The 27,243-nt window shown below is 43.0% G+C and overlaps 1 protein-coding gene across 2 annotated transcripts in view; it reads right to left on the bottom strand.

Annotated features, from left to right (window-relative positions):
• The window catches only part of LOC133376592 (protein mono-ADP-ribosyltransferase PARP14-like), a 56,175-nt gene extending 28,932 nt beyond the window's left edge, over window positions 1-27,243 (bottom strand). The window contains exons 1-8 of one of the 2 annotated variants that reach the window (XM_061609008.1): window positions 26,757-27,243; window positions 16,844-16,977; window positions 16,705-16,738; window positions 13,472-13,735; window positions 8,820-9,059; window positions 4,799-7,059; window positions 2,201-2,437; window positions 143-364 (exon numbers count right to left, since the gene is read on the bottom strand). In XM_061609008.1, coding sequence (XP_061464992.1) covers window positions 143-364; window positions 2,201-2,437; window positions 4,799-7,059; window positions 8,820-9,059; window positions 13,472-13,735; window positions 16,705-16,738; window positions 16,844-16,977; window positions 26,757-26,949 — 3,585 coding nt within the window. In that variant the 5' untranslated portion in view covers window positions 26,950-27,243. Of the gene's footprint in view, window positions 1-142; window positions 365-2,200; window positions 2,438-4,798; window positions 7,060-8,819; window positions 9,060-13,471; window positions 13,736-16,704; window positions 16,739-16,843; window positions 16,978-26,582; window positions 26,670-26,756 lie in introns of those variants that run through there. The other variant, XM_061609009.1, reaches the window with a different exon arrangement.

Raw genomic sequence — 27,243 nt, forward strand, 5'->3', positions numbered from 1 at the left:
ACCCACAAGATTTCAAATATACACTATGTAAGAACAAGACTCATTTCTAGAACTATAAACAAAAATCAAGTTAATACGATGAAGCATAATATTTGCTAATCAATATTTAAAGTAATTAAAGGTAGGAAAGTAACAACCTTACCTGGATGTTATCTTTATCATTTGGATGCAAGAGAAAATGAACCTCCTGAAGTGACTTCAAATTCTTCCTGCTACTGAACTGAAGCACTTCCTCAAACATTAATTTAGCAACTTCAGATTTAGGAAAGGAAAAACCACCTGTCCCAATAGCTGGGAATGAGACAGAACTTAATGACAGCTCTTCGGTTTTCTCCAAGCATTTCCTCACAATATCCTTAAGTTTCTGTAAAAGATGTAAAGAGGTTTCTTCAAATATGAGGTTCAGTAATTAAAACCAGAATGCTTCTCTTACTCCCTTTTGCGCATTATCAAAACTACATTAAGGGCATGTAGAATCCTAGCGCCAAACTAGATGTGAAAAGGTAGCTACCCCAACCTTAACTCACTATCCTCCATTGCTTCAAGCACTTCTGTTCTGGCATTGAAGCTGGATTAGGGGGGAAAGTGCTTCAAGCAGCATTGGAAATGGTGAGTTACATAGGAAGCTGCCTTACACTATTGAGCTCGATAGACCATTGAGCTCGATAGACTTGCTCAGTACTGTTCATACCAACTGGCAGAAGCTATCCAGGGTTTCAAACAGGAGCCTCAGCCCTAGCTGGACATGCCACGGATTCACAGGGTTTAGAACACATCATGAGCATGCTTCATTTTGTTTAGACTCCTCTACCACCACCACCACCCTCTATTGTAAATGTAAACAGGGCATACACATGAATATACGTGTCTGCTCTGTCATCCCTAGTTTGACCTATAGAAATAATCAGCAGAAACAACTCTCATTGAACTGAACTACTTTGGGATCAAGATAGGGAAGTCACACATTGTAATGCTCTCCCATATAAAGAACAAAACCACACATCCCTACACACAGAAAACAAACAATCAAGGAGAAAGTTCAAATAGAGCCCTTCTCCCTGACATGCTAACTTTACATATGGAGGGAGTTTCTGGGTGGTCAGAGCATTTAATGTCATTTCCCACTTGAACTAGTACAATTCCAGCAGATCTGAACCACATGTTTTTTTCTACATAGATCAGCACTTATAAACTAGAAGAGCACTTATGAGCCTGGATATACAGTTTCAAGTCTGATGACCCCTGCAATACTCATAAAGAACGTTCTTCAGCCAGCACCGAACTACATGGCTGGCACAGCCCAACAAAAAACATACAAGGTGGGTGGGTGGCTTCTCATGTAGAGATTGAGTCTTGGAGGAAAAAGGTAACTTCCTGGGTTCCCAATTATGCACTGCAGCAAAAGGGGGGGCAGAAGGAAGACTGTAGTCCAACAGTAAGACCACTGGCCAAATTCTGGTGCACCAGCAAGTACCAGCAGGTTGCTCAGGTTTTTGTAAAAAATGTTGGACAAGATAGATCTTGGTGTGATGTAGCAATATGTCCTTAAGCAACAGAATATACTCGGGATTAATACAGATTAAGACTCTGAGCGGACACTCTTGCTTTGTAAATATAATACACATTGGTGGACAAATGGATATGGGGGGGTAGTAGACTATGTAAGATGAAGTGAGCCCACCTCTGCCCTATAGGACACATGAGAGATCCCCTTGTCAAAGCCTCATGAGGTAAGAATCAAATGAGAGGAACAGTGGGCCTGTGCTTGCTAGCTCCACAGGCTCCAACACGGCCCTGTCTCCACTGCACTCCCTGCATGTTGTGTGTGGTGGATCTGAACACGCATGATCACCCAGAGTTCTAAATCATGTGCAGATTGTACATGTGTAGAGCAGGCTCCCCACTTCAGACCTCCTGCTCCCCCCAATGCATGGTAGGGGAAGTGGACATGGTGGGGGGAGGGGATGGAGCAGAGTCCCCCTGTTCCTCTCACACAAATATAATCAAATTAGGCTTTGAAAGCCTAAAAGGGCTTAGGAGAGTTTAAGCAGCAGCCCTGAATGTGGCCAAGGGAAATGAAATGAAGTATTACACCTCTGTTAATGGCTATTATGAGTAATTAGTTTTTAGTTCTTCATGACTCATGAGCTTTGCATTCCAGTACAATTAATGGTGTTGAGGAAATGAAACAGATAGCTACCTTCATTGCAAGTCCTTTTCCTGCATCCCACTGAGGGACGACAGCATGGAGCACAAAGCCACAGGCCAGGTTATATCCACCTGTTAGGACTATACAGCCGCCCCGAGCTTCTTGATCTTGGATTGCTTGATCAAACTCAGCTTGGAGCATTGGTCCGGCCTTCTGCAGGAGAGCCTTTGAAAGTGGACCCACACCAAGCTTTAGATCGCTTCCGATGCTGCTCACAACAACATCTGTCTGGAACAGAAGCAGTATTTTAAAAATATGCAAGGGGACTAAATATAGCAACTCAAAGACAGTCATAACATCTTATGAGACAGGAATGTGAATTGCTGCATGCTCAAACCAAAAGCATACCATCATTAAGAAGCAATCCTTCCATGAATAGAAGGACCCTTGATCCACTGGAGGCTTCCAAGAGGAAGCAGAGGGAATTTTTGCCAATTTTCTCCATGCCTGCAGTCTCTAGCAATAGTCCTCATACTGTTCTGGACAATCCCCCAACTATTTAGAACAGATTCTGTGGGGTTACAAGAGGCTAAAGGGACAATCAGTTACAATCCCCCCCACCCCCAGTTATCAGTCACCAAAACCATCCTTTCCATAAGTAGATGGGATCTTAGGATCCAATCCAATGAATACAAGTAAAATTGAGTAAATGCAAAACAAATAAAATTTAATAATTGAAATGAATATAACAGCAGTCAATATTAAATCTAAGTTGAAATTAATTATGGTCAGGTGCCTATCCCTAGAAAGCACATAAGTATGTATGTGATTACATATTTGTACACTATACAGTTATACAACATGGCATAATTGTTTAGTTTAACAAACATGCTGAATCAATTTCGGAGAAGCAAAATGTTTCCTGATTCAAAGTTTTCGAGAAAATCCACATTACCAAGTCCCTGAGGAAAAGCTAGTGTAACCATTATATGATTATATAACAGATCCTCTTATGAATTTGTGACTGCTTGAAAAATAAAACACAGACTTGCAGTTTAAATAGGATTGTGAAATTAAGTACACTGTGAAGATCTTCAATAATATAATTTCCAAATGAGTGGCTTGGCAAGAGAATGGCAAATGAGAATCAGTTCGGAGAAAACACTGTAGATCTACATATATACTTATGGGGCAATTGGCTGTAATTACCTAGGAAAAAAATGGAAATAATAGTGGAATGTTCATAGAAACACCACTTTAGAGTACAGGTCATTAAAAATATCAGTATTAGAACTATCAGAAAAGGGACTGAAATAAAAAAATGCAGCCATCCCATCTCAAAAGGATATTATACAATTGGAGAAGGTGCTAGAAAGGGTAACTCAAATGATCAAAGGGTGGCATCATTTTCTTTTGAAGATAAATAAAAGAACCCAGGCCTTTGCAATTGAGAAAATGATGCCTAAGGGGCAAGACACGATAGAGGCTTATACAATTCCAAAACTCATGGAAATATAAAAGGTAGTTTTTTGTTTCTAAACCCTAGAATTCAGGAGGTTATTCAGTAATGTTTACCAGAAGGAGTTTCAGAACAAATAATTATGTATTGCACAAATACTTTTAAGTTGTGGATTAAATTTTTACAGGATATGAAGATGGCAATTTATTTTCCAAAACGGATTAGATTTGTAAGACAGAGCTAACAGCCACTGTTATACCTGGCATTTGATACTGTAACAGCAGAAATACTGGCCGGGGAGCAACAGCTAGGGATGTCAAGCCCCACTTGCAAACTTTCCAGGGATATCTAACCACTCCGGGAATGCTGAACAAGGCATTCTTATGTTGTCACAGGTCACAGATGACTATCTGGAATTATAATTCAGTAGTCCATCTATGAGCAGGAAAATCCACAACGAGCAAACCGTCACATTTTTAAACTCTAGACTATTTTTAAATGATGATGCAAAGCTATGGCTTATTTGTGAATACGGTTAACTCCAACACCATGTAGTTATTTCCCATGGGTTTGACATAAGATAAATGCAGTTTGTAGTCCTATGTTCCCTATCTCCAGGTCATGTGGGAAAGGTCTCTTTTTTCTAAAGCAAACATTATGAAGCACATCTGATACAGAGTAATCATCTCTTCAAAGGAAATAGCCTAGTAAATCTTGAAACGTTAGGATAACATTTTTTGCTTTAAACAAAAGTGCTTGTGTGCACATTTGCACACCAGAGAAACTGTTGTGAATACCACCCACACCCACAGCACACCCTACTCTAATGGCTACAAAAGTATGCTCCTTTCAAGCCTAATCTCAGCATGGGAGGGGACCTCTGGATACCAGGGAAAGCCTCAGTATGCGTGCCCACAAGTACCATGCTGGTAGCCTCTGCTTTAGAATCTGCCTTCAATGCTACAATATCATTGCACACAGAGATAGCCAATGTGGTGCCCGGCAGATACTGTTGATATCCCAACTAGCATCCACTGGTCAGGGATGATAGGAGTTCAGAGGGCATTATGCCGGCTAGTTCTTTAGCAAGAACTCTACAGTTCAGAATAAAATGAATTGCATATTTCAAAACAAAAAAAGATGTTCTATGTGCATTCAAAAATGATTTGTGGATCATGTTATACGCTTACCGTTGCATCTTCGATGCCTTTCTCCTCAAGTATGAGTTTCACACCTTCAGCAGAAGTCACCATTTGAAGGTTCTCTATGATTTCTTTGGGCTGACTGAGTAGCTGGAAATGAGAAGGCAATCTGGGCTCTAGGGGCCCATCTCTGAATATTTCATTCAAGGCATCACCAAGAACCTGGACAGTATTCTCTGACACATCCACAAGGCATATCCGTTTCAAGCATCCACTCTCAGAGGTTTCTTCCAAAGCTTCTTTAATGGATGTAACAATGGAACGGGCACACTCTTTTAGTGGGAATCCAAAAATCCCAGAGCTTATGGCTGGGATGGCTATTGAACTATGGTTATAAGTTTCAGCCAGCTTTAAGCTTTCTCTCACAGCTTTCTTTAACAGTCGTGTACATTTCTCTTTTTCAGAGCTGCTCCACCTTGGCCCAACTGCATGTATCACCTGTTTACACGGTAGGTTCCAAGCCCCTGTGATAATTGCACAGCCAGGCTTCAAACGCCCATGCTTCCTCACAAGGTCATCACACTCACTTTGCAGCTGTGGGCCAGCCGCTTTTAACAATGCATCTGCAAGGCCCCCAATGTGCTTCAGTTCTTCATTTGAGGCGTTGACCACAACGTCAACGGGATACCGTGTCAGGTCTCCCTTATGAGCCTCTACTACAACACCATCTTTTAAACTTATTTTAGCCTGAGGGTGCCCTATCTTTTCATCAGAATCTATGTTACCCTCTCCGTCTGTCTGCAGCCTGATCAAACAGTGAAAGGATGCCTTTGCTTCAGCAACATAGGAATGTTCTCGGTTTTTGAAAAAGTCTTTCACTCCTGGTTTATCAAACACCACATTGACAGAATGCAGTAAAGACAGTGTTTGTTCAACCACAACAGCTGCCTTCGTCACTTCTGATTTAGGCCCACTCAGGACAATGTTCTTCTGTTTAGCTTGCAGCCCAAAATTGATTTTCACCCCTTTCTTCATCAAGTCCTGCCAAACCTTACCCCTTTCCTTCTCCATAAAGTAAACAACAGCCAGAGACTTGGCAGGGATTACTTTAAGCATTCGGGTGTTTCTTTCAACAAAATTAAAAAGCACCTGATAAACATCTACTACAGCTTTTGTATAACCAGCAATTATTACTTTAGCATCTTCTTCCAAAGCAAGGCAGTCATCAATTATTACAGCTTCTTCAACAGAATTGTGCTTCATCTGCAGTAGTTTAGTGAGTTCCTTCCATTCCTCTTTGTTGACAAGTTCCATGTCCTCCAAATTAATAGATTTATGATCTAGGTCTGTCTTCATTTGTTCCTCTGCTTTCAAGAGACTGTCAGAAGAATATCCTACTAATGCAACAGAATCGTGTGCAAGTTCATAGGAAGCATTAATTTTATTTGCACCAAATATGATCGCTGACACCTTTCTGCTATCTACATGCTGTAGGAATTGAAAAACATCAGGGTGAATGGAGATTTTTTTCTCTACCATACTGTACAATTTCTCCAGCAGGTAACTTTTCATTCTATATACTTCTGCAACCATTCCATGTAGCTGCATCATATTTGCAGAAGAATCATAAGAGAACTTTAGGTCTGGGTTTTCTTTATAGATATTCTCTTCTAGCAAAACACAATCCAGAATAGCATGCTTCCCTGGGGCAACTGACAATGTCTCTTGCATAGTTTGCTTTGCTCTTTCTGCATCTTTGGTAAAATTTTCTACATATTCATTTATTGATTTCTCCACATCATCCACAGTAAATACAAAACCGGCTAAGGTAACAGTTTCTTTGGAAACATCCCAAATTGCCAAAACGTCCTTTATCAATCTGTTTTCTATGGTCTGCCACGCCGCTGGGATGACTTTGCATTGAGCAACTTTGAACTTTGACATTATGCATTCAAACTCCACAGAAGCATTATCCTTCCAAGTCTTGATCAGTTTTCTCATGCACCTTCCTTGTTTAGATAAGGCAACTGAAGGGTGCATCACAATTTCTGGCTCTTTGCAAGGCACTTGAGGCCACATTAACTCGCAATGACTGTTTGCCATTTCTTGACTTATTTTTTGGATTAGACAGTCCTTTCCCTGTAGAAACTGCCAGACATAAGGATCTAAGGGGACTCTGATAGGCTCTGGCATCTTGATGTGGGGCCTCTCCTTTCCATACAAAGCAGAATCCAAGGAACCGTAGAACGGATAAACTGAAATTGGTTGATGATCAAAAGAATGCTGCTTTTCCAATGCTGCCTGAACAGCTAAAAAGAGATTAAAAAAATATTCTGACAATTTAATCAGAATGAGCAATATAAACACATAAGCTTCCTTCAGATCCAATGCGAAACCACGGTTTATCATGTGCACAAGCCACGGCAAAACTCACTCATGATCCCCATTCTGCGTCCTTCCTCCTTCACACGAGGGACAACATGTAAAGCTTCCAATCAATCTGTAACAAACCACAGTGGTTTCCTGTTTTGGCTGAATGTAGGAAATACGTTTTTTATAAAACATAGTCAAGTTGGCAATGCAGGATTTCAAACCAGAGTATGCCAATTTCTTAGTTAACTCTGGTTTGAACAAACTAGTTTCCCATATTCAATCCAAACAGGAACCTACTGTGGTTTGTTACAAACTGTGACTGGAAGTTTAATGTGTCCTCTCCTCTCACATGAAGGAGACAGAGAAGAAATGGAGGGGGAAGATGAAAGCCTGCAGTTCATGCCCACAAGAACAAACCATGGTTTGTCCTTATGTCCAAATTAGGCCAGTGTCTATGAATGTGCTGGGCCATAATTTTTTTGTCAATTGGTACAGAATCTAGATATTGAAGATGCTGCCCTACTATTCTTTTTCTCTGGAACTGACATTCACTTGCTCATCTAGTCCTGAGGAACTAGTTTATGTTTCCTCTAAACTGTTGTAGTTCCATTTTCTGCCCTCAGGTGTCACAATGTTTTTAAATGTCTGGGGTTTTAGCAATTTTTGGAGCAGAACTAACATAGTTTTTGTGTAATCAGTGTACAGATATAGTATATGATGTGCTTCGTAATTACAGTATACTGCTGTAAAGTGAAATAGACATGACTTTTGTCCTCTGACCGCTACTGGGAACCTATCAACAGTTTAAAACGTGGGCAACCAGCAGGCCACATACACCTCTCATGGGGGTCCTCTGCCACACCCTAAATGTCTCCCACTGTGGATGAATTCTGCAGTGCAATTGTGATGAGGAAGACAACGGCGGAGAGGGTGGGGAACCTCCAGCCCACAGGCCAAACTTGGCCCATCAGGGTTTCAAATTTGGCCCACGAGGCTGTATTCCCCAAACCATCTGCCCTACACCTGACATCAAATGTGATGTCAGGTGTGCAGCAGGTAGCCGTAAAGTGTGCTCCCAATTGTGCACTGGGAAGGGAAAGCAGGCTGATGGGCAGTAGAGCCAAAGCCTGCTGGATTAGCTGCATAAGCAAGTTCCCCACAGGAACAATGCCTGCAGGTAAGGCCAAAGCTTAAGGTGTTTTAAAGCATTGCACAGGAGTCTTTGCAAACCCTTCATGGTGCTTTGAAGTCCTGACTCATGCACTTCAAAGTGCCCAATCACCTGATTTCATTGAGATATCAGATGACTGATGGGTAGACAGCCCCACCCACTTGCCAACTTTGGCCCACAAGGCTAGGATCTGATAAGGACCTTGCTGGCAGAGCCATAAAAAGCCCCCCATGCCTGCTATAATACATTCCTGGCAGTGTCCTGTCTTTGGCTTAGAGGGTTACAACTTTGCAGACTTGTTATACAGTCACCGATTTGATGCTACCTCCCCCTGCTGATCCTGCCACTTGGTCTACCAGCGATCAGACAGTTCTCTGAATCGTGCATGTCAGCGCTGATATGAAGTTGACATTCACTAACATCTCCATCTCCAAGCATCCATTATTAGAGCTCCTACATTCAAGCCACCCCACTAATTAACTTTTGGTTTTTTTTAAAGCCTTCTACAAAAATAGACCATACTACCTTGGTGGTCACAAAAAGTAATGATCGCCGAATCCTCCTCAGGTAACATTTGAATATTGGACACTCGATCTCCTCCTCCACGCTTTGAACTTTCAAAATAGAGAACTAAAAAATCTTTGGGTACCCCTGATGGAAGATTTTCAACTTTCATCATCTGTGTCAATTCAAGAACCCTGGCAGTAATTCTGAATTCTTTAAACCTGAAGTTCTTACTACATTGGTCAACAAAGTTTGCAGCATCTGAAAACAGAAAGCAAACAGTATTAACTGGTGTTTATTTTTTGCCTTGCTATGTTCACTCAAAGACCCAGAATGAATTTTTAGTATGTCAGTGGGTGATATCCAATGTTAGTCATACTCAGAATAGACCCACTGAAATCAGTGGGCATAAGTAACTGAAGTCCATTAATTTGAAACTGTTTACTCAGAGTATGGTTTAATTGTATAACGCTCAACATTTTCACAATATATTCATGGAGAACAACTCTATCAGTGGCTACCAGCCACAATACCTTAATGAAACACCTATACTCAGAGACAGTAAACTTCTAATTACTCTCTGCAGATGGCCAGAGCCTTCATGGACTCCTTTTGAGCTTCATCTCTTGATGCTCTTCATGGGTGTCCTAGTCATCTCTATTTGCACTAGTGCTAGTCATAAATATCCAACCCAGGCCCTTTTACTTTGTGGGATTGGGAAGGAAAGCATACTAGCTCTCCAAGTTTTATCGGGGAGGGGGGAAGTCTATGAACTTTCAGGTGAGCTTACCTTTGAGGGGAAAAAAGGCTGAGGTCACCAATAGGGGTAACCATTATTCCCCCCCAAAAAATGCCCCTCCAAACAATGCTACATCAGGATATAGCACCATTTCCACAGGTGCTCTGTTCAAAATTACAAAGGGAACACTGGCGGGCTGCTGAGGGCAACCAAGCCATTGCTTCAAACAGCTGCAAAGCTCTATTTCTCCTAGAACCATCTCTGTCACTTGAGGCTCAGGTAGCCTCGGTGGCACGCAGTGCCTTCTACCAACTTCGGCTGGTGGCCCAGCTATGCCCCTATCTGGACAGGGATAACCTGGCTTCAGTTGTCCATGCTCTGGTAACCTCCAAGTTAGATTACTGCAATGCACTCTACGTGGGGCTGCCTTTGAAGACGGTTCGGAAGCTGCAGCTTGTGCAAAATGCAGCAGCCAGATTGGTAACAGGACCCAGACTGTTCGAACACATGAAACCGATTCTGGCCCGCTTGCATTGGCTACCTGTATGTTTCCGAGCTTGATTCAAGGTGCTGGTTTTAACCTATAAAGCCTTACTCGGCTTAGAACCACAACACCTGATGGACCGCCTCTCCCGACATGAACCCACCTGTACACTATGGTCGACATCTAAGGCCCTCCTCTGGGTGCCTACTCTGAGGGAAGCTGGGAGTCTGGCAACAAGGGAGAGGGCCTTCTCAGTGGTGGCCCCCAAATGATGGAATTATCTTCTTGACGAGGTGCACCTAGCGCCAACACTGTTATCTTTTTGGCACCAGGTCAAGACTTTCCTCTTCTCCCAGGCATTTTAGCATGTGTTTTTAAATTGTTTTTAATTTTTTTAAAATTGTCTTTTAAAATTGTTTTTTGTGTTTTAAAATTTGTATATTTGTTTTTATTGTTTTAATTGCTGTAAACAGCCCAGAGAGCTTTGGCTATGGGACGGTATATAAATGTAATAAATAAATAAATTTTCTTTTTTTAAAAAAAAGGAAAAACCTTCAGCCACTTGATCTTTAAAAAAAGCAAGCTTATTCCTATTTAAAGAGTTTCCAAATTCTCCTGTCCCTGGATGGTCCTGCAGAAGTTGAGGGCAGCATGAGGGAGGGGGAGATGTAGGTCAGCCTTAATTTTCACTGACTTTTTTTTGTGTTTTTTAAATGCTCACTATTAAATGCAAAGGTACCCACACACTTCCTACATCTCCTCAGTACACATTTGCATACAAAAGATCCCAGGTTCAACCCTTAGCATCCACAGGTAAGGGTGGGAGAGACTCCTGCTTGAAACCCTGGAAAACCGCTGCCAGTCAGTGTGGATCAGACTGAGGCACAGGGACCAATGCTCTGACATGGTATAAGGCAGCTTCCTATTTTCCTGGCTTCCCCACTCATGCCGCCTTCTGGGCTGGCTCATTGCTGCCATGATGCATACTGTCCAGCAGGTATTCGGAAAACAGCCCAAGCACACGGGCTTCGGGAAGAATGAGGCTGCTTCAGATGCAAGATGCAAACTGCAGCCAGCACAGCACAACCTGCAGCCGGTGAAGAGGTAGCATGGTGAGAATGGGGCAACTAAACAGGAGCCTCGAGTGCATTCATAAATCCTGGACAAAGCGTGCAGCCTTGCCTCCTTCCCCAGTGAGGTTCAGATTCCTCACTGCCACTCTTTGTTCCTCTTTCTGAGTATCTACACCTTTTTAAAGAGAGAATACTGAACTAGATCCTGAATCCTAAGGGGGAGGGAGACGTAAACTTGGCAGTAACAACTAACAAACACTTGTGCACAGTAAGAGGAACTGAGGGAATGGCTCTAGTGGGCCCCCGGAATAGTCTTCATAAAAATGTAGGAAGGAAGCCAGGCCATAAATCACATGGTCTTCGATGTCTGTATACTAATGTCCAGTATTTAATGTCAATCCCTGGGAAAATTCTGCAACAGATTATAAAGCGGTCAGTCTGTAAGCACCTTGAAAACAATGCACTGATTACTATTTATCAAGAACAAATCCTGCCAGATTAATTTTATCTCATTTTTTGATCGGGTAACCTCCCTGGTAGACTATGGGAATGCAGTGGATATACTATATCTCTACTTCAGCAAAGCTTTTGACAAAGTGCCCCATGATATTCTGATTAGTAAGCTAGCTGAATGTGGCCTGGATGGAACAACTATCAGATGGATCCACAGTTGGCTAAAGAATCATACTCCAAGAGTGCTTATAAATGGTTCCTTCTCAAACTAGGGGGAGGTAACGAGTGGGGTACTTCAGGGCTTGGTCCTGGGCCCAGTGCTCTTCAGCATTTTTATTAATGACTTTGATGAGGAGGTACAGGGAATACTTATCAAATTTGCAGATGACACAAAATTGGGAGGAATAGCTAATACCCTGGAAGATAAAAACAAAGTTCAAAATGATCTTGATAGGCTGCTGGAGCATTGGACTGAAAACAACAGAATGAAATTTAACAGGGAAAAAGACACCAAATGCACAGTTATAAGACGGGAGATACTTGGCTCAGCAATACTACATGTGAGAAAGATCTTGAGACTGTTGTTGATCACAAGCTGAATATGAGCCAATAGTATGATGTGGCTGCAAAAAAGGAAAATGCTATTTTAGGCTGCATTAACAGAAGTATAGTTCCCAAATCGCATGAAGTATTGGTTCTCCTCTATTTGGCACTGGTTAGGCCTCATCTTGAGTACTGCATCCAGTTCTGGACACCACACTTTAAGAAGGATGCAGACAAACTGGAACAGGTTCAGAGGAGGGCAACAAGGATGATCAAGGGACTGGAAATGGAAATAAAGCCTAATGAGGAGAGACTGAAAGAACTGGGCATGTTTAGCCTGGAGAAGAGAAGACTGAGGGAACATATGATAGCACTCTTCAAGTATTTGAAAGGTTGCCACACAGAGGAGGGCCAGGATCTCTTTTCAATTGTCCTAGAGTACAGGACATGGAATAATGGGCTCAAGTTACAGGAAGCCAGATTTCAACTGAACATCAGGAAAAGCTTCCTAACTGAGCGGTATGACAATGGAACCAATGACCTAGGGAGGTGGTGGGCTCTCCAACACTGGAGGCATTCAAAAGGCAGATGGACAGCCACCTGTCAGGTATGCTTTAAGTTGGATTCCTGCATTGACCAGGGGCTTGGATTCGATGGACTTATAGGCCCCTTCCAACTCTATGATTCTAGATGGGCTTTGACTGAACAAGTCAGTTCTTATCTTATCATTCCAACTAACTACATTGCTGTTTTGCCTTCAAGTACCCATGGCCAGTTCTATCTTTCACACTTTTCTTCAGCCATTGCTCAAATACTGAGCAATGTAATATCCAAATGAGAATTCAGATTACTTTTTGTTAAGGATATAACAAAAGTGAAGAGTCATGCAAGTATGAGAATTTAACAGGTGCACATAGTAAGTGACAAGCAAAGCCTTTTAGACTGAAAAAACCCACATAAATCTGGAACAAGTTGGATTGGAATCAGAAAAGTTTGCCATTTGGAATCTGTCTGGAAAGCAAATATGCACAGAACAAGTTTTTAAACCATCCTTACCCAACCAGGTATCATCCAGATATTTTGGACTACAACTCCCATCAGTCCCAGCCAGTACAGCCAATGGTCTGGGATGACCAGGATTGTAGTCCAAAATATCTGGAGGGCACCAGGTTCAGAAAGGATGGTTTACACCAACTTGTAACTACAGTTAAGATCAAGTCTTATTCCTGAATAGTTACAAGAACAAACCAGTATCCTTAGCAGCACAGTATATATAGACTTCAAATGCATTTGAATAGGGATTATCTTAAAGTACTGCATACCAGCAATTCTCCCAATGTGAAATAGTTGAGCAACACCAAGTTTATTTCATTTTTCTTACCAATACTTTGGTGAAAGGTTATTACAGCAGCATTTCTTTCACTTATCAATTCAATTTGGAAGTCATTTCCTTCGGAGAGTCCACTGATATTCTCCACCAGCAGAGTTAACATATCAGCCTTGTCAAAATATTCCTCAACATTTTCAAGAACAACAAGGGAAGAGGTCTGGGATTTAGTGAGAATATCCTCCTTGTCACACGAAGTTTCACCAGCTGATCTGTTCACTACTGTGGCGTCCTCTTTTTTCAAATCTCCCTGCACATCTAATTTGGGAAAAAATGAATTAAATATGCAAATACTCAGTGTTTGTCAGCATATACAGATCAGTATGCCAACTACTTTTTCTATGATTTTACCTTAATTTCCACCCTCTCCCCTTCTATGCAAGATGGCGTCACTGCAGATCCTGAACCAGAAGCCATTCGTTTATTTTTACCTATTCCTATGATGTTTACTAGAAAACCAAGGGATCTATGTTCACAACACAGAAGAATTTACCAAAATGACTGGGAAGAAGCTAAGTTAAGGGAGAAAAAGGAATCTACTGGTTTGGTCAGAATTCTGAATTAATTAGTAAATATATCTTCAGAAAAGCATGTCTCCTGAAGAGTCAGCGATGAGACGGCAGAAGGGACAAGAGGAGATATAACTTCCATAGCCTGTCTACCCACCCATCATTTATCTCCATTTTTTTACGCTGCAGTCAAAAGAAATTATTCATACCCAATAAATTGTATACATCCTTGCTCAATTTGTATAATTTATCTGGGCTGCAGAATTTAGGATTTTTTCATAAAAGAAACTGGAATGAAAACTGGAGCATGGAATTTTACTAACCTTGCTGTGGATAATGTCTGTAGGAAGTCCCCCCCCCAATATACAGTTGTTTTATTGTACTAGGAATGTTCAACTATTGCAGAGAAATCGTATGGTGCTTTCAAAAGCAGCACTTCAGCAGTTGTTGGTTATATTCACACCCTGAACCTCCTTCCAGGGATCTCAGAGCAACTCACAAGCAATTCCCAGCTGATCTTTTATTCAGGCAACTGCTCTCAGCCAGATTTTCATAACTTCAACAACTGAACCATTACATATGCCTTCAGACCACTTTCAAGGTCAGCCAGATTCAAACAACAACATTTTTCCAGGATGCTCAACCCATGCACATTGTTTTGTTGCTGGTAAAATATTTTTCCGCACACTCAGCCTGTTTCCATTCAGAACACAGTGCCTGCTGTGATTGTGCCAGATCTATAGAAAACTATTGGCTAGCTCCTGGGCAGTCTCTACTCCAATCACAGCATGATTGGGCTTGTGATGTTGACGGCCCAACATCCTGTGTCTGTTTACACAAACACAAGCCCAAATATGTTCATTGAGGCTTACCCTGAAGGAAGCATGCAAAGGTTTGCAGCCTCAGGTACTTCCAACCAGGGCTGTGGAGTCGGAGTCATGGAGTCGGGAGCAATTTTGGGTGGAGTCGGAGTCAGTAGAAATGTACCGACTTCGACTGCGACTCCTTCATAAATGGCAAATGTATATTAACTAGTAATAATAAATTTACTGTAGTAAAATGGTAGCACAAGGCATTTCATCACCAACACGTGAATCCAGAGCTTGGAAAAGTTACTTTTTTAAACTACAACTCCCATCAGCCCCAGGGATTGGGCTCATGGGAGTTGTAGTTCAAAAAACTAACTTTTCCAAGCTCTGGATTCACGTGGTGGTGATGAATTGCCTTGTGCTACCATTTTACTACAGTAAATGTGTTATTACTAGTTAATATACACTTGCCATTTATGAAGGAGTCGAAGTCGGAGTCGAACAGTAGAAAAATAGAGGAGTGGGAGTCGGAGTTGAAGGTCTGGTGTACCGACTCCACAGTCCTGCTTCCAACACAACCCTACACATATCTACTCAGAAATAAGTCGTACAGGGTTCCAAAGCATCAGCATGGGCACTCCCTCCCATGAAGCATTCCTCTGCCCTCCCACATGCCTTTCCCTATTTTTTTAGCTCCTAAAAAAAAAAGAGATTCATGTCTAGGGTGTGCCTTACCCCTCTTCAGCGTAGAGCACATAGGCTTCCTGCCTGCTTAACAAAACAAAAAGACTAAAAACCGTCAAGTAGTTGATATTAGCAGCTGCCCCTCCCCCACAGACAGACAGTTCTCTCCCTTTTTTCTGTGGATACATAAGAACATAAGCAGCATGCTGCTGGATCAGGCCAAAGACCCATCTAGCCCACCACTCTGTTCTTGCAAGTGGCCAACCAGATGTCCAGGGGATACAGAATGTAGCACCATTAGTGCTAGACCTATAGCACTGCTACATCATGCACACAAAATACAAGTCCCTTTCAGGCCTTTACTCTACACAGTTAACCAATGCATCTGCTGGCTTGCCTGTCCTCACTGCCTTCCCCTCCTTGTGGTGGGAGAAGAAACATCGAGAAAGGGGAACCTGCTGTACACACTTTGGCTGTCCTCAAGATTGAGCACCACGACAGCACAGCACAACATTCCCCAAAATGGGGACAGCCTATGGGCATACAGTAATCTGCCCTTTACAGACATTCCCCTCAAGACATGGATGGTGAGTCCAGGGATGTTTCACATTCCCTCTCCATATGATAACAAGCACACAGAGTAAAAATGGCTAAAATCGTATTTCTTGTCTTCTTTGGAAAAGACACCTTAAGACAGGGGTGGGGAACCTCCAGCCTAAGAGTCAAATGTAGCCTTCCAGTCCTCCCTATATGGCCTTTGGGACTCTCCCCAGGCCACACCCTCCTTAGCCTCAACCCAGACCACACCCTTAGCAGCCCTATTTCATAATGAATGTTTTTGCCTGACTGAACTGTGCATGAACTCTGATAATACCCCTTGGTTGCCTGGACGGAGGGGTGTGTGACTGCATGCAGAAACTAACCAAGTGTACAAATGTAAAATTTAAACAAGTTGTTCCACCCACTTTAGCATCTGGCCCTGACCAACAGGGACATGTACCCCCAGAAGCTTGCCCAGAAGAGAATATGGCCCTCAGTCTTGAAAAAGGTTCTCTTTGCCTTAAAGGCTGCTTCTCAGACAGATTTGGAACGAAGACATGAAAGTCAAATAAAAGCTTCCATCAGCCATCCCTTCCATCTTTAAAATGTCCCCCCCCCAAAAAAAGCATATTTATTACTGGCAATTGTGCCAATGTTTAACAACGCTACAACAGAGCCACCATACCAGTCTCTTCTGCCTGGTCTTCTCCCCTGGAAACCTAAAAATAAAACAACAACATTTCGATTCGTCACTTGACACTTCAGTGGATGTTTGCTTCAGAGCTCTAGATTCTATGAGGTCAAGGATTATATTGCCTTAGTACCTGATCAAGAATGATTTCCTTCTTAGGCACATTCTCTTTAGCTGCTGTTTCATGCAGCGTGACCACCAGCTTCAATGTTCCTTCTCCTGCCATGTGAAGTTCATGGCTCCTTTTGGAGAGAACTCTTTGCCTCACTGAAACAGAAATACATTACTGTAATCATGATAATAGAGCTACTGCCATGTTGGATATCAGATGCTGTTGGATTACAACTCCTACCATCCCTAATCATTGGCCATGTTGGCTGGGGCTGACAGGAGTGCAACATCATCTGGAGGGCCAGAGGCTCCCCATCTCTGTAAAGGATCTAGAAATGTGCATGGCTATGTTTATGTAGCAAACAGAACTGCCCAATGATTTTTTGTTTGCAATCATTTTTAAATAATGACTAAGTGATTGCCATTATTTACTTATAATGACTAAGTAATTGCACCCCTCTACGATGCACACCTTAATGCGGTGACGGGGTTTCACAGTGTTGAAGAAGCTGAGAGCAATGCTGTCAGGAGTCTAGACCAAGAGGCTAGACTCCTAACAGGGGCACCCAAGGCGGAATGGTCAAAAGGAGGAAGGTGAGAGAAACCCAGCAGGACCTACACCTTGCTGCTGTGGCTTCCTGAAAAACTCCAACTGCAGGCTTCCTCGGGTGTCAACTGCTACTCCCTGCAAGGCCTGGGTGCCAGCTGAAGCCAGTTGGGGCTAACAAGGGAGAAGACAACTGCCAGAGGGTGGGGAAGAGAGCTCCCCTTCACAAGAGCCACCTCTAGCCAAGGCTTCCCCCCCCCCCCAGTGTCAGGCTTCTTTTAACATGTGCTGGGGTAGGAGTAGTCGGGGACCTGCCATTGAGGTAATATTGGGCAGGGAATGTAATAGCGGTGGGAGGCAGACTGGCCGTTACACGGGAAGGGATATAAGACATCTTCGTGCTTGCATCCCTTCTAGTCCCCCTTCCAACCCTCGGGACATTAGTAGCTATCCTGGGAACACCCTGGATGTTACTGTCCTGATGATTAATGCAAGGTCAGTGACTAATAAAACCACTTTAATTCAGGACTTAATCCTGGATGAATGCACTAACCTTGCTTGTATTACCAAAACCTGGCTAAATGACCAAGGCGGAGAAGGTCTCTCCCAGCTCTGCCCACCAGGTTTTGTGGCACCCCAGCAGCCTAGATCCAGGGGACGGGGAGGCGGGGTCACAATTGTCTGCAGGGAATCTATCTCCCCTGTCAGGTACCCTGTCCCTAACACCTCCAGCTTTGAGTGTGTGTGCCTGGCATTGGGTCAGGGAGACAGAGTGGGGATTTAGTTGGTGTACCGTCCACCCCGCTGCCCAACAGTCTCCCTCCCTGAGCTGGTGGAGCTGGTCTCGGCGTTGGTGTTGCAGTTCCCCAGGCTGATGGTCCTGGGTGACTTCAACATACATGCTGACGTTAGACTCACAGGTCCAGCTCAGGACTTCATGGCTGCCATGACAACCATGGGGCTGTCTCTAATATCATCTGGACCAACGCATGTGGCAGGACACAAACTTGATCTTGTGTTCTGTTCAGCAAAGGAAGAAGGTGATCTGAGGGTGGAGGGGTTCTTAGTGACTCCGTTGTCATGGGCAGATCACCACCTGACAAGGTTTAGACTTGTGCCCCCGGTAACCTTCACAGGGGTGAAGGGCCGATTAAGATGGTCTGCCCCCGGAGACTCATGGATCCAGATGGTTTCCTGAATGCTCTGGGGCATATTCCCAGCATGGCTGGCAATACTGCTGAAGCCCTGGTCAATCTCTGGAATACGAAGGTGACCTGGGCGGTGGACACTATTGCTCCAAAGCGCCCTCTCCCACCAGGAAAGGCCCATAATACACCTTGGTTTACTCAAACTTTGGGCCTGATGAAACGGCAGGGACAATGGCTAGAGTGACAACTCCATCCACTTCCCATCGAACACAGACTAGGGCTCATTTTCGAGCCTATCGTGCGGCAGTGATGGCAGCAAAGAAAGTGCACTTCTCTACCACCATTGAGTCTGCTCAGTGTTGTCCGGCAATGCTTTTTTAGGTGGTCCGGGGTCTTTTGGGCTCTGGCCCTACATTAGACCGAGCCCTCAGTTGCTCGCTGTGACATGCTTGCGAGGCACTTTGTAGATAAAATTGCTTGCATTTGGACTGACTTGGACTCCTCATTATCTACAGTTGTGCCAGATGTCCTCGAAGCTTCCTCTGGTCATTTTTCTATGGATACTTTTCAGCTTGTAAAGCCTGAGGATGTGGACAGGATTCTGGGAGAATCGAGGGCCACTACTTGTTCCCTTGCCCCTTGCCCATCCTGGTTAATCATATCTACCAGAGGAAGAGTGGCTGACTGGTTGGCATATTTAATTAACACCTCCCTAAGGGAAGGTTCTATACCAACAGTGTTGAAGGAGGCTGTAATAAGACCTTTGTTAAAAAAGCCTTCGTTAGACCCTGCGGATCTTAACAACTTCCACCTAGTCTCTAATCTCTCTTACAGCCTTCTTTCTGGGCAAGGTGATTGAGAGGGTAGTGGCTGCTCAGCTCCAAGTTTTCCTGGATGAATCGGATTATCTAGACCCTTTTCAATCAGGCTTCAGGCCTGGTCATGGGACAGAGACTGCCTTGGTCTCCCTGCTTGATGACCTACACTGTGCATCAGACAGGGGGAGTGCATCCCTGTTGGTGCTGCTGGACCTCTTGGCAGCCCTCGATACGATCAATCTTGGTATCCTTCTGGGACATCTAGCTGGGATGGGATTGGGAGGCACTGTTTTACAGTGGCTCTGGTCCTACCTGACGGACAAGACCCAGAAAGTGGTGCTGGGAGACTACTGCTCGTCCCCCTGGCCATTGGCCTACGGCGTACCGCAGGGTTCAATTCTGTCTCCCATGCTCTTTAACATTTATGGGAAACCGCTGGGAGAGGTCATCAGGAAATTTGGAGTACAATATCATCAATATGCTGATGATACTTGTGGTGCATCCTTCCCTGGCTCTCCCTGTCAGGTTCCTACCTGCGCGTGGCTACTGCCTGTCACTAGGCACCACCAGGGATTCCACCAGTCCAGACCGCTCTCTCTTATGGTTTCTCTACCCGCTCTAGCACAGATCTCAACAGATCCCCCTGCTAGGCAACCACCAGTAACGTCCCAATACTAGTATTCCCAGAGACTCTGAATACTGGTATTGTTATTCTCTTCACCGCTGCCACCATTTGTTACAGTTCCCCTTCAGCCTTGGTCATTACCTTACCCTCCCTTCTGGTCTGTGAAACCCCAGCCAAGGATCAGGCCTTTGGTAAACCAAATTAAGTATTTATTACAGATAACAAAGCTAACAGGATTAACAAGATTTCTTCTTAAGGCACATAAGCATATGGTTTTACTCAATACTAATCCAAACTCCACCTCCCTCCTGGTAAACAACTCTCTAAACCCCACCAAGCAACCCACTCAGTTCTCTTCTCCCCCCCATTCCACTCTCACTCTTCCTTTTATACATTCAGCCATTTTAAACACTCAGCCAATCATCTCGCATTCTACTGCCCATTCACTCCCCCTCTTTCACTCCACTTACCATGTATCTTCTAAACAACCAACACTTACCATATATACATTAATATAGGAACATCACAATACTCAGCTCTATCTCTCCCTACCACCTGATTGCAGGGAGGAAATGCTCATCCTAAACCGGTGCCTGGAGGCTGTGAAGGGCTGGATGTGGGCTAACAAACTGAAACTTAATCCAGACAAGACGGAAGTACTGCTGGTCAAGGGGAAAACTGCATCAGGGATGGGGTTGCAACCTGTTCTGCATGGGGTTGCACTCCCCTTGAAGAAGCAGGCCCGCAGTTTGGGAGTCCTCCTGGATCCTGTCCTGCTGCTTGAATATCAGGAGGCTGCGGTAGCCAGGAGTACTTCTAGCCAACTCAAACTGGTCTACCATCTGCGTCCATTCCTAGAAGCAGTTGACTTGGCCAGTGACACATGCACTGGTGATATCGAGGCTTGATTACTATACGCACTCTATGTGGGGCTGCCTTTGAAAATGGTTCTGAAATTACAGTTGGTTCAAAATGCAGCAGCCAGAATGTTAACTGGAGCACGGCACAGGGAGCATATTACCCCTGTGCTTTATTGACTCCACTGGCTCCCAATCTGCTTCTGGGCCCAATTCAAAGTGCTGGTTCTGAGCTTTAAAACCTTGGATGGCCTTGGACCAATATACCTGAGGGACTGCTTACACCCATATGTATCTGCCCGGGATTTAAGATCATCTGCCTCTGGTCTCCTCTGCGTGCCTGGAATAAAATATGTTAAACTGACAGGCACGCGGGAGAAAGCTTTTTCAGCTGTGGCCCCCAAGCTTTGGACTACCCTACCCCAAGAAGTCCACTCTGCTCCCTCCCTGATGGTTTTCCGGAGACTTCTGAAAACGATCTTGTTTCGGAGAGCCTTTGGGAGGGACTGAATGTAGAGCCTGCCCCTATTTTTATGCCTTCTATGTTAAATTTTACCCTTGTAGTCCCCTTTAGTACCATTCCCTATATATATGTATGTGTGTGTATATAGTATTTTATGTATTTTAATTGCATTTTAATGTTTTTGTGATTTTATTGTTTACAATTTTATCATGATCGTGTTTGATTTTATTTTTGTAAGCTGCCCTGAGTGCCCTCGTATAGGGTAGAAGGGCCGGATAGAAATATTTTAAATAAATAAATAAATAAATAAAACCTGGACACCATACTAAGATGCATCCAAACTCAGAGGAAGGCAATGGTAAACTACCCCTGAATACCTCCTACCACGAAAACCCTATGAACAGAGTAACCAAAATGCAACATGAGATAGTACTCGAAGATGAGACCCCCAGGTCAGAAGGCACTCAACAAGCTACTGGGGAAGAACAAAGGACAAGTACGAGTAGCGCTGTGTCTAATGACACAGCTGGGTCAAAGTCGAAAGGAAGCCCAGAGGGTGATGCGCACAGATGCGAAAGGAGAGTCCGGAGTTGTACAACGCACACAAAAGGAACATGGAATGTGAGCAGCATAAACCAGGGGAAGTTAGAAATTGTCAAGCAAGAAATGGAACGCATAAACATTACCATACTTGGCGTGAGTGAATTAAAATGGATGGGAATGGGACATTTGCAGTATGGCAACTACAAAATATTTTATGAGAAATTAAGAAGAAATGGGGTTGCTTTAATAGTGAGAAGTGATGCAGCAAAAGCAATTAGGAGGTACAACGCGAAGTCTGAGCGAGTGATATCAATGAGATTAAAAGGTAAACCTATTAACATAATTGTCATCCAAGTCTACGCTCCAACGGCAAATGCAGAAGGAATTGGAGCCATTTTACACAGAAGTACAGGAAGAAATTGATCACACACCAAAACAAGATGTTCTGATAATCATGGGGGACTGGAATGCAAAAGTAGGGAACAGAGAAGAACTAGGAATTGTGAGGAAATGGGGCTTAGGAGATAGAAATGAAGCAGGAGAAAGACTTACTGAATTCTGTGAAGCCAATAATTTGTTTCTTGCAAACACATGTTTTGAGCAACCGAAAAGATGACTGTACACATGGACATCACCAAATGGTCAATATAGCAATCAAACTGATTATATAATTGGTAGCAGAAGAGGGAGAAGTTCCATACTTTCTGCAAAAACAAGACCAGGAGTAGACTGTGATACAGATGGAAAATCAAAGTAAAGCTGAAGAAGAACAAAGCACTCATAATGCCAAAATACAATTTAAATAACATCCCAAAAGAATATAAAGATCAAAAAAGGAAAAGAATTGAGGCTTTAAACTTAGTTGACAGAGAACCAGAAGAACTATGGAGTGAATTCAAAGACATTATCAGGGAAGAATGCAAAAAGACAATACCTCTAGTTAAAAAGAGAGAAAGACCTCAGTGGATGACTGAATAAACTCTTAAAATGGTTAAAGAGAGAAGGAAAGCAAAAACAAAAGGAGACAGAAACACGGTCAGAACCCTAAATGCAACAACTAGTACATAGGGACAAAGAGAACTATTACAATAGTTATTGCACAGAAATACAAGAACACAACAAAAAGGGTAGAACAAGAGCCCTATTGCAAAAGATAAGAGACATTAAAGGAAAATTTAAACCAAGAGTAGGGATGTTGAATAATCAACAGGGGAACACACTGACTGATCGAGATGAAATAAAAGATGGAAGCAATACACCGAAGAACTCTATAAAAGAGATGCCAGGATGACAGATTCATTCATGGAGGAACCATATAATGAAGAACCAGAAATTTTAGAATGTGAGATGGAAGCTGCTCTTAAAATACTTGGGAGAAACAAATCACCAAGAACAGATGGCATACCAATAGAGTTGCTACAAACTGCTGAGACTGAATCTGTCCAAATTCTGACAACAATTTGTCAACAAATAATGGCCCACAGACTGGAAGCATTCAATATACAGCCCAATTCCAAAAAAGGGGGATCCCAGGGAATGCAGCAATTATCCAACTATTGCCTTAATACCCCATGCAAGTAATGTAATGCTCAAGATTCTACAATAAAGGCTCTTACCATATATGGAGAAAGAAATGCCAGATGTCCAAGCTGGATTCAGGAAGGGAAAAGGTACCAGAGATCATATCGCAAACATACGTTGGATAATGGAGCAAACTAAGGAACTTCAGAAGGAAATCACTCTGTGCTTTATAGATTACAGCAAAGCCTTTGATCATGTAGATCATGAAAAACTATGGAATGCTTTAAAAGAAATGGGGGTGCCACAGCATCTGACTGTCCAGATGCACAAACTGTACTCTGGACAAGAGGCTACTGTAAGGACAGAATATGGAGAAACTGACTGGTTCCCAATCAGAAAGGGTGTGAGACAGGGGTGTATTTTATCACCCTATTTGTTTAATCTATATACAGAACATATCATACAGAAAGCAGTATTGGACCAAGATGAAGGAGATGTGAGAACTGGAGGAAGAAATATCAATAATTTAAGATATGCAGACAATACCATTGTATACCACTAGAAGAAACCAGTAATGATTTGAAATGAATGCTGATGAAAGTGGAAAGCACAAAAGCAGGACTACAGCTGAACATCAAGAAGACTATAGTAATGACAACAGAAGTTATATAACTTTAAAGTTGACAACAAGGACATTGAACTTGTCAAGGATTATCAATACCTTGGCACAGTCATTAACCAAAATGGAGACAATAGTCAAGAAATCAGAAGAAGGCTAGGACTGGCGAGGGCAGCTATGAGAGAACTAGAAAACGTCCTCAAATGCAAAGATGTATCACTGAACACTAACTTCAGGTTCATTCAGACCATGGTATTCCCGATCTCTATGTATGGATGTGAAAGCTGGACAGTGAAAAAAGCAGATAAGAGAAAAATCAACTCATTTCAAATGTGGTGTTGGAGGAGAGCTTTGTGCATACCACGGACTGCAAAAAAGACCAATAACTGGGTGTTAGAACAAATTAAACCAGAACTACCACTAGAAGCTAAAATGATGAAACTGAGGTTATCATACTTTGGACACATGAGAAGACATGATTCTCTAGAAAACACAATAATGCTGGGAAAAACTGAAGGGAGTAGGAAAAGAGGAAGGCCAAACAAGAGATGGATTGATTCCATAAAGGAAGCCACAGACCTGAACTTACAAGATCTAAACAGGGTGGTTCATGACAGATGCTATTGGAGGTCGCTGATTTATAGGGTCACCATAAGTCGCAATCGAGTTCAAGGCACATAACCACAAAAACAAAGTGATTGCTCCCCTCCCTCCCCACACCAATACAAATAGAAGATATGTATATTCTTGAACTCCAAGGTTTGTTCAGATTCATGCAAACAAGGGTTCTTATTTAGGGTGACCAGAAAATCAAACATCAGTTTCAAAGGAATTAGCAATGATACTGACCTGGGGATAGAATTCATTAATCCAACACTAGAAGGCAGCTATGTTAAAATTCTGAACTTTGCAATCACAGATCTAACCAAATTATATAGGTGTTAGGATATTCAGAGATATCTGGCTCAAGACCTCTTTGACTCCTATTTTAATTTGCTTATTTCTGAAAGTCTCTTGCAGCTGATCCCCCCTTTCCTTCCTCTTCCTCTACCTCTGTATTTGTTGAATTTAGATTGTGGAAGGGAGTAGTGGGACATTCAGAGAGGAAAAGTGGTAACTGATATGCTAGCTATGGCTTTGGGAGGCCTCCTCAGAAGCCTAATGAGGAAGCAAACACTGTTGGAGTGTTAAGGTTATGAGCTCTTCCATCTTATGCTCAGGTTGTATATATGAGTAAATAAAACCATATATCCTAAAGGCCTAAGAAATCTCTGCTGTCTTCATTCCAAGGAAACCTAACCCTGGAAGTCTCGCACCACTTGGAGATTGGGGTGCACACAACATTATTATAGTTAGCGTTAATGTTATGCATTCTAATTAATAAACAGAAATGTTTCAATAACTTGGAAATAGGTTTAGAGTATGTCTACATGACTAACACTGCAATCCTAACCATGTCTACTCAAAAATAAGTCCTACTGAATTCAGTGGTGCTTACTCTCAGGTAAGCGCAGTTAGGATTGCAGCCTAAGAAATCAAAGACACATTCTCAGCTGTCTTTCCACAGCAAGCATGGGGATGTCCCAGGGGAAAAATATCCCCCCAACAAGATGTGCACCTCCTTACAGAGTACCACAAAAGTTCCTGTCTGGTAGAGTTGTATCTTTTTTCTCTCATAGATGACCTGTGATTAACAACTATAAGAAGGTAGAAATCCAACCGGGGCAGCTTTTGCCAACATAGAAATACAATAAAGGGAATTATTATTGATACAGCATTGTTAACGTACATGATGCTTTACAGTGTACAAGAAGCCAGGAGCCTGCCCTGATGAGCTTACAGTCTAAAACTGTAGTTCTTAACCTTTTTGAGGTCACAGACCCCTTTGAGAATCTGACAAATGCTATGGACCCCTGTACATAAATAAATACAATTTATTTTATTGCATTTGAAGTTGATTTGGGGTGCATGTTCCTTGTTCACGGACCCCCCCAAAGCCTGGTCTAAAACTTCAATACAAATGAAGGGTATGAAAGGGGAGGCATGAGGAAAACAATGCATTTCTTAGTACTATCCTATATATGTCTACTCAGAAGTAAGTTTTGTAAAGGTGCTGGGAACTGTAGCTGGGGGGGTAAACTACAGTTCCCAGAATTCTTGGGGGAGAAGTGTTTTAAAGGTATACTGTGTATGCAGCTTTGTGTGTTTAGGAATGCAACATAACATAGCCCAGTGAACACAAGAGGGACTGCAGTGAAAACATACACAGGATTATGCTACTCAACAACTACAGCGGGGCAGGGAAACATACCTATGCCTCACACACTAAACCAGAACCCCCGTTTTTCTGGCTCCTTTGCAGGGACACCTCCCTTTTAAATATTTATTAAACGCACATAACAACACCCCCCTCCTCACTAAGGCTGGAAAGCTACTTTTTGGAAGTGTGCTACCAACCTCATATCAATGCGTCGCGAACAGAAACCAACAACACAGGGTCTACTTCCCAAATAACTTTTCCCCTCCCCCAGACATATTCTCGCCTTCTCTTCTCTGATCCCCAATATCAAGCTTCCTTTCCTCTATCTTCTTCTTTAAGGTGCAACCTTATCCCACTTACCCGGGACTGAGCCCCAATGATTTCAATAGGACTTGCTTCTGTATAGACACGATTCCAGTTCTTAGAACCCTTTACTCTTCCCCCCTCCCCCGTATAGGGAAAGACTGCTTGAGACTAGGTATTTGAGGCAAGGGGTGGAAAACACCACAAGAAAAGAAAGGACGGTTCTCTTACCTTCTTCCTGAGCAAAGCAAACCAAGACCTGTCCCGATTGCAGCTGGATCTCGCATTCTCCGCCTCCCGATTTTTTCCGGCTCTGAAAGTAGCACACAAGTTTGTTTCTCAGGGGTTTAGGGAGATCCGAGGGGCCCCAATTCCCCTCCACCACCACAGCGAAGGCAAACAACAACCTCCTCCCCTCCGCCATGTTACGGAAAGTTCGAAACTGAAAAAGGAGCCGCCAGCGCTTTCATTTTCGTTTTTCTACAAACGTCACTCCCAAGCTTTTCTTTGCTGCGACGTGACCTTAAGGAAAAGCGAAAGGCCAACGCGTTGTGTATGCTTTTTTCTCCAGCCTTTAACCATCTCTCCCTCCCCATCCTGTCTCTAAAGACAAACATCCTCCCCTCTTGTCTTCGCCAGTAAGAAGCCCTCCCAGACCAGTGGCGCCCTGAGTGCAAAGTGGGGGTTGGGGGGCTTATATGTTGTCCTGACTTAATGT

This window comes from Rhineura floridana, chromosome 2 (genome assembly GCF_030035675.1).
Source record: "Rhineura floridana isolate rRhiFlo1 chromosome 2, rRhiFlo1.hap2, whole genome shotgun sequence".
NCBI classification, from domain to species: domain Eukaryota; kingdom Metazoa; phylum Chordata; class Lepidosauria; order Squamata; family Rhineuridae; genus Rhineura; species Rhineura floridana.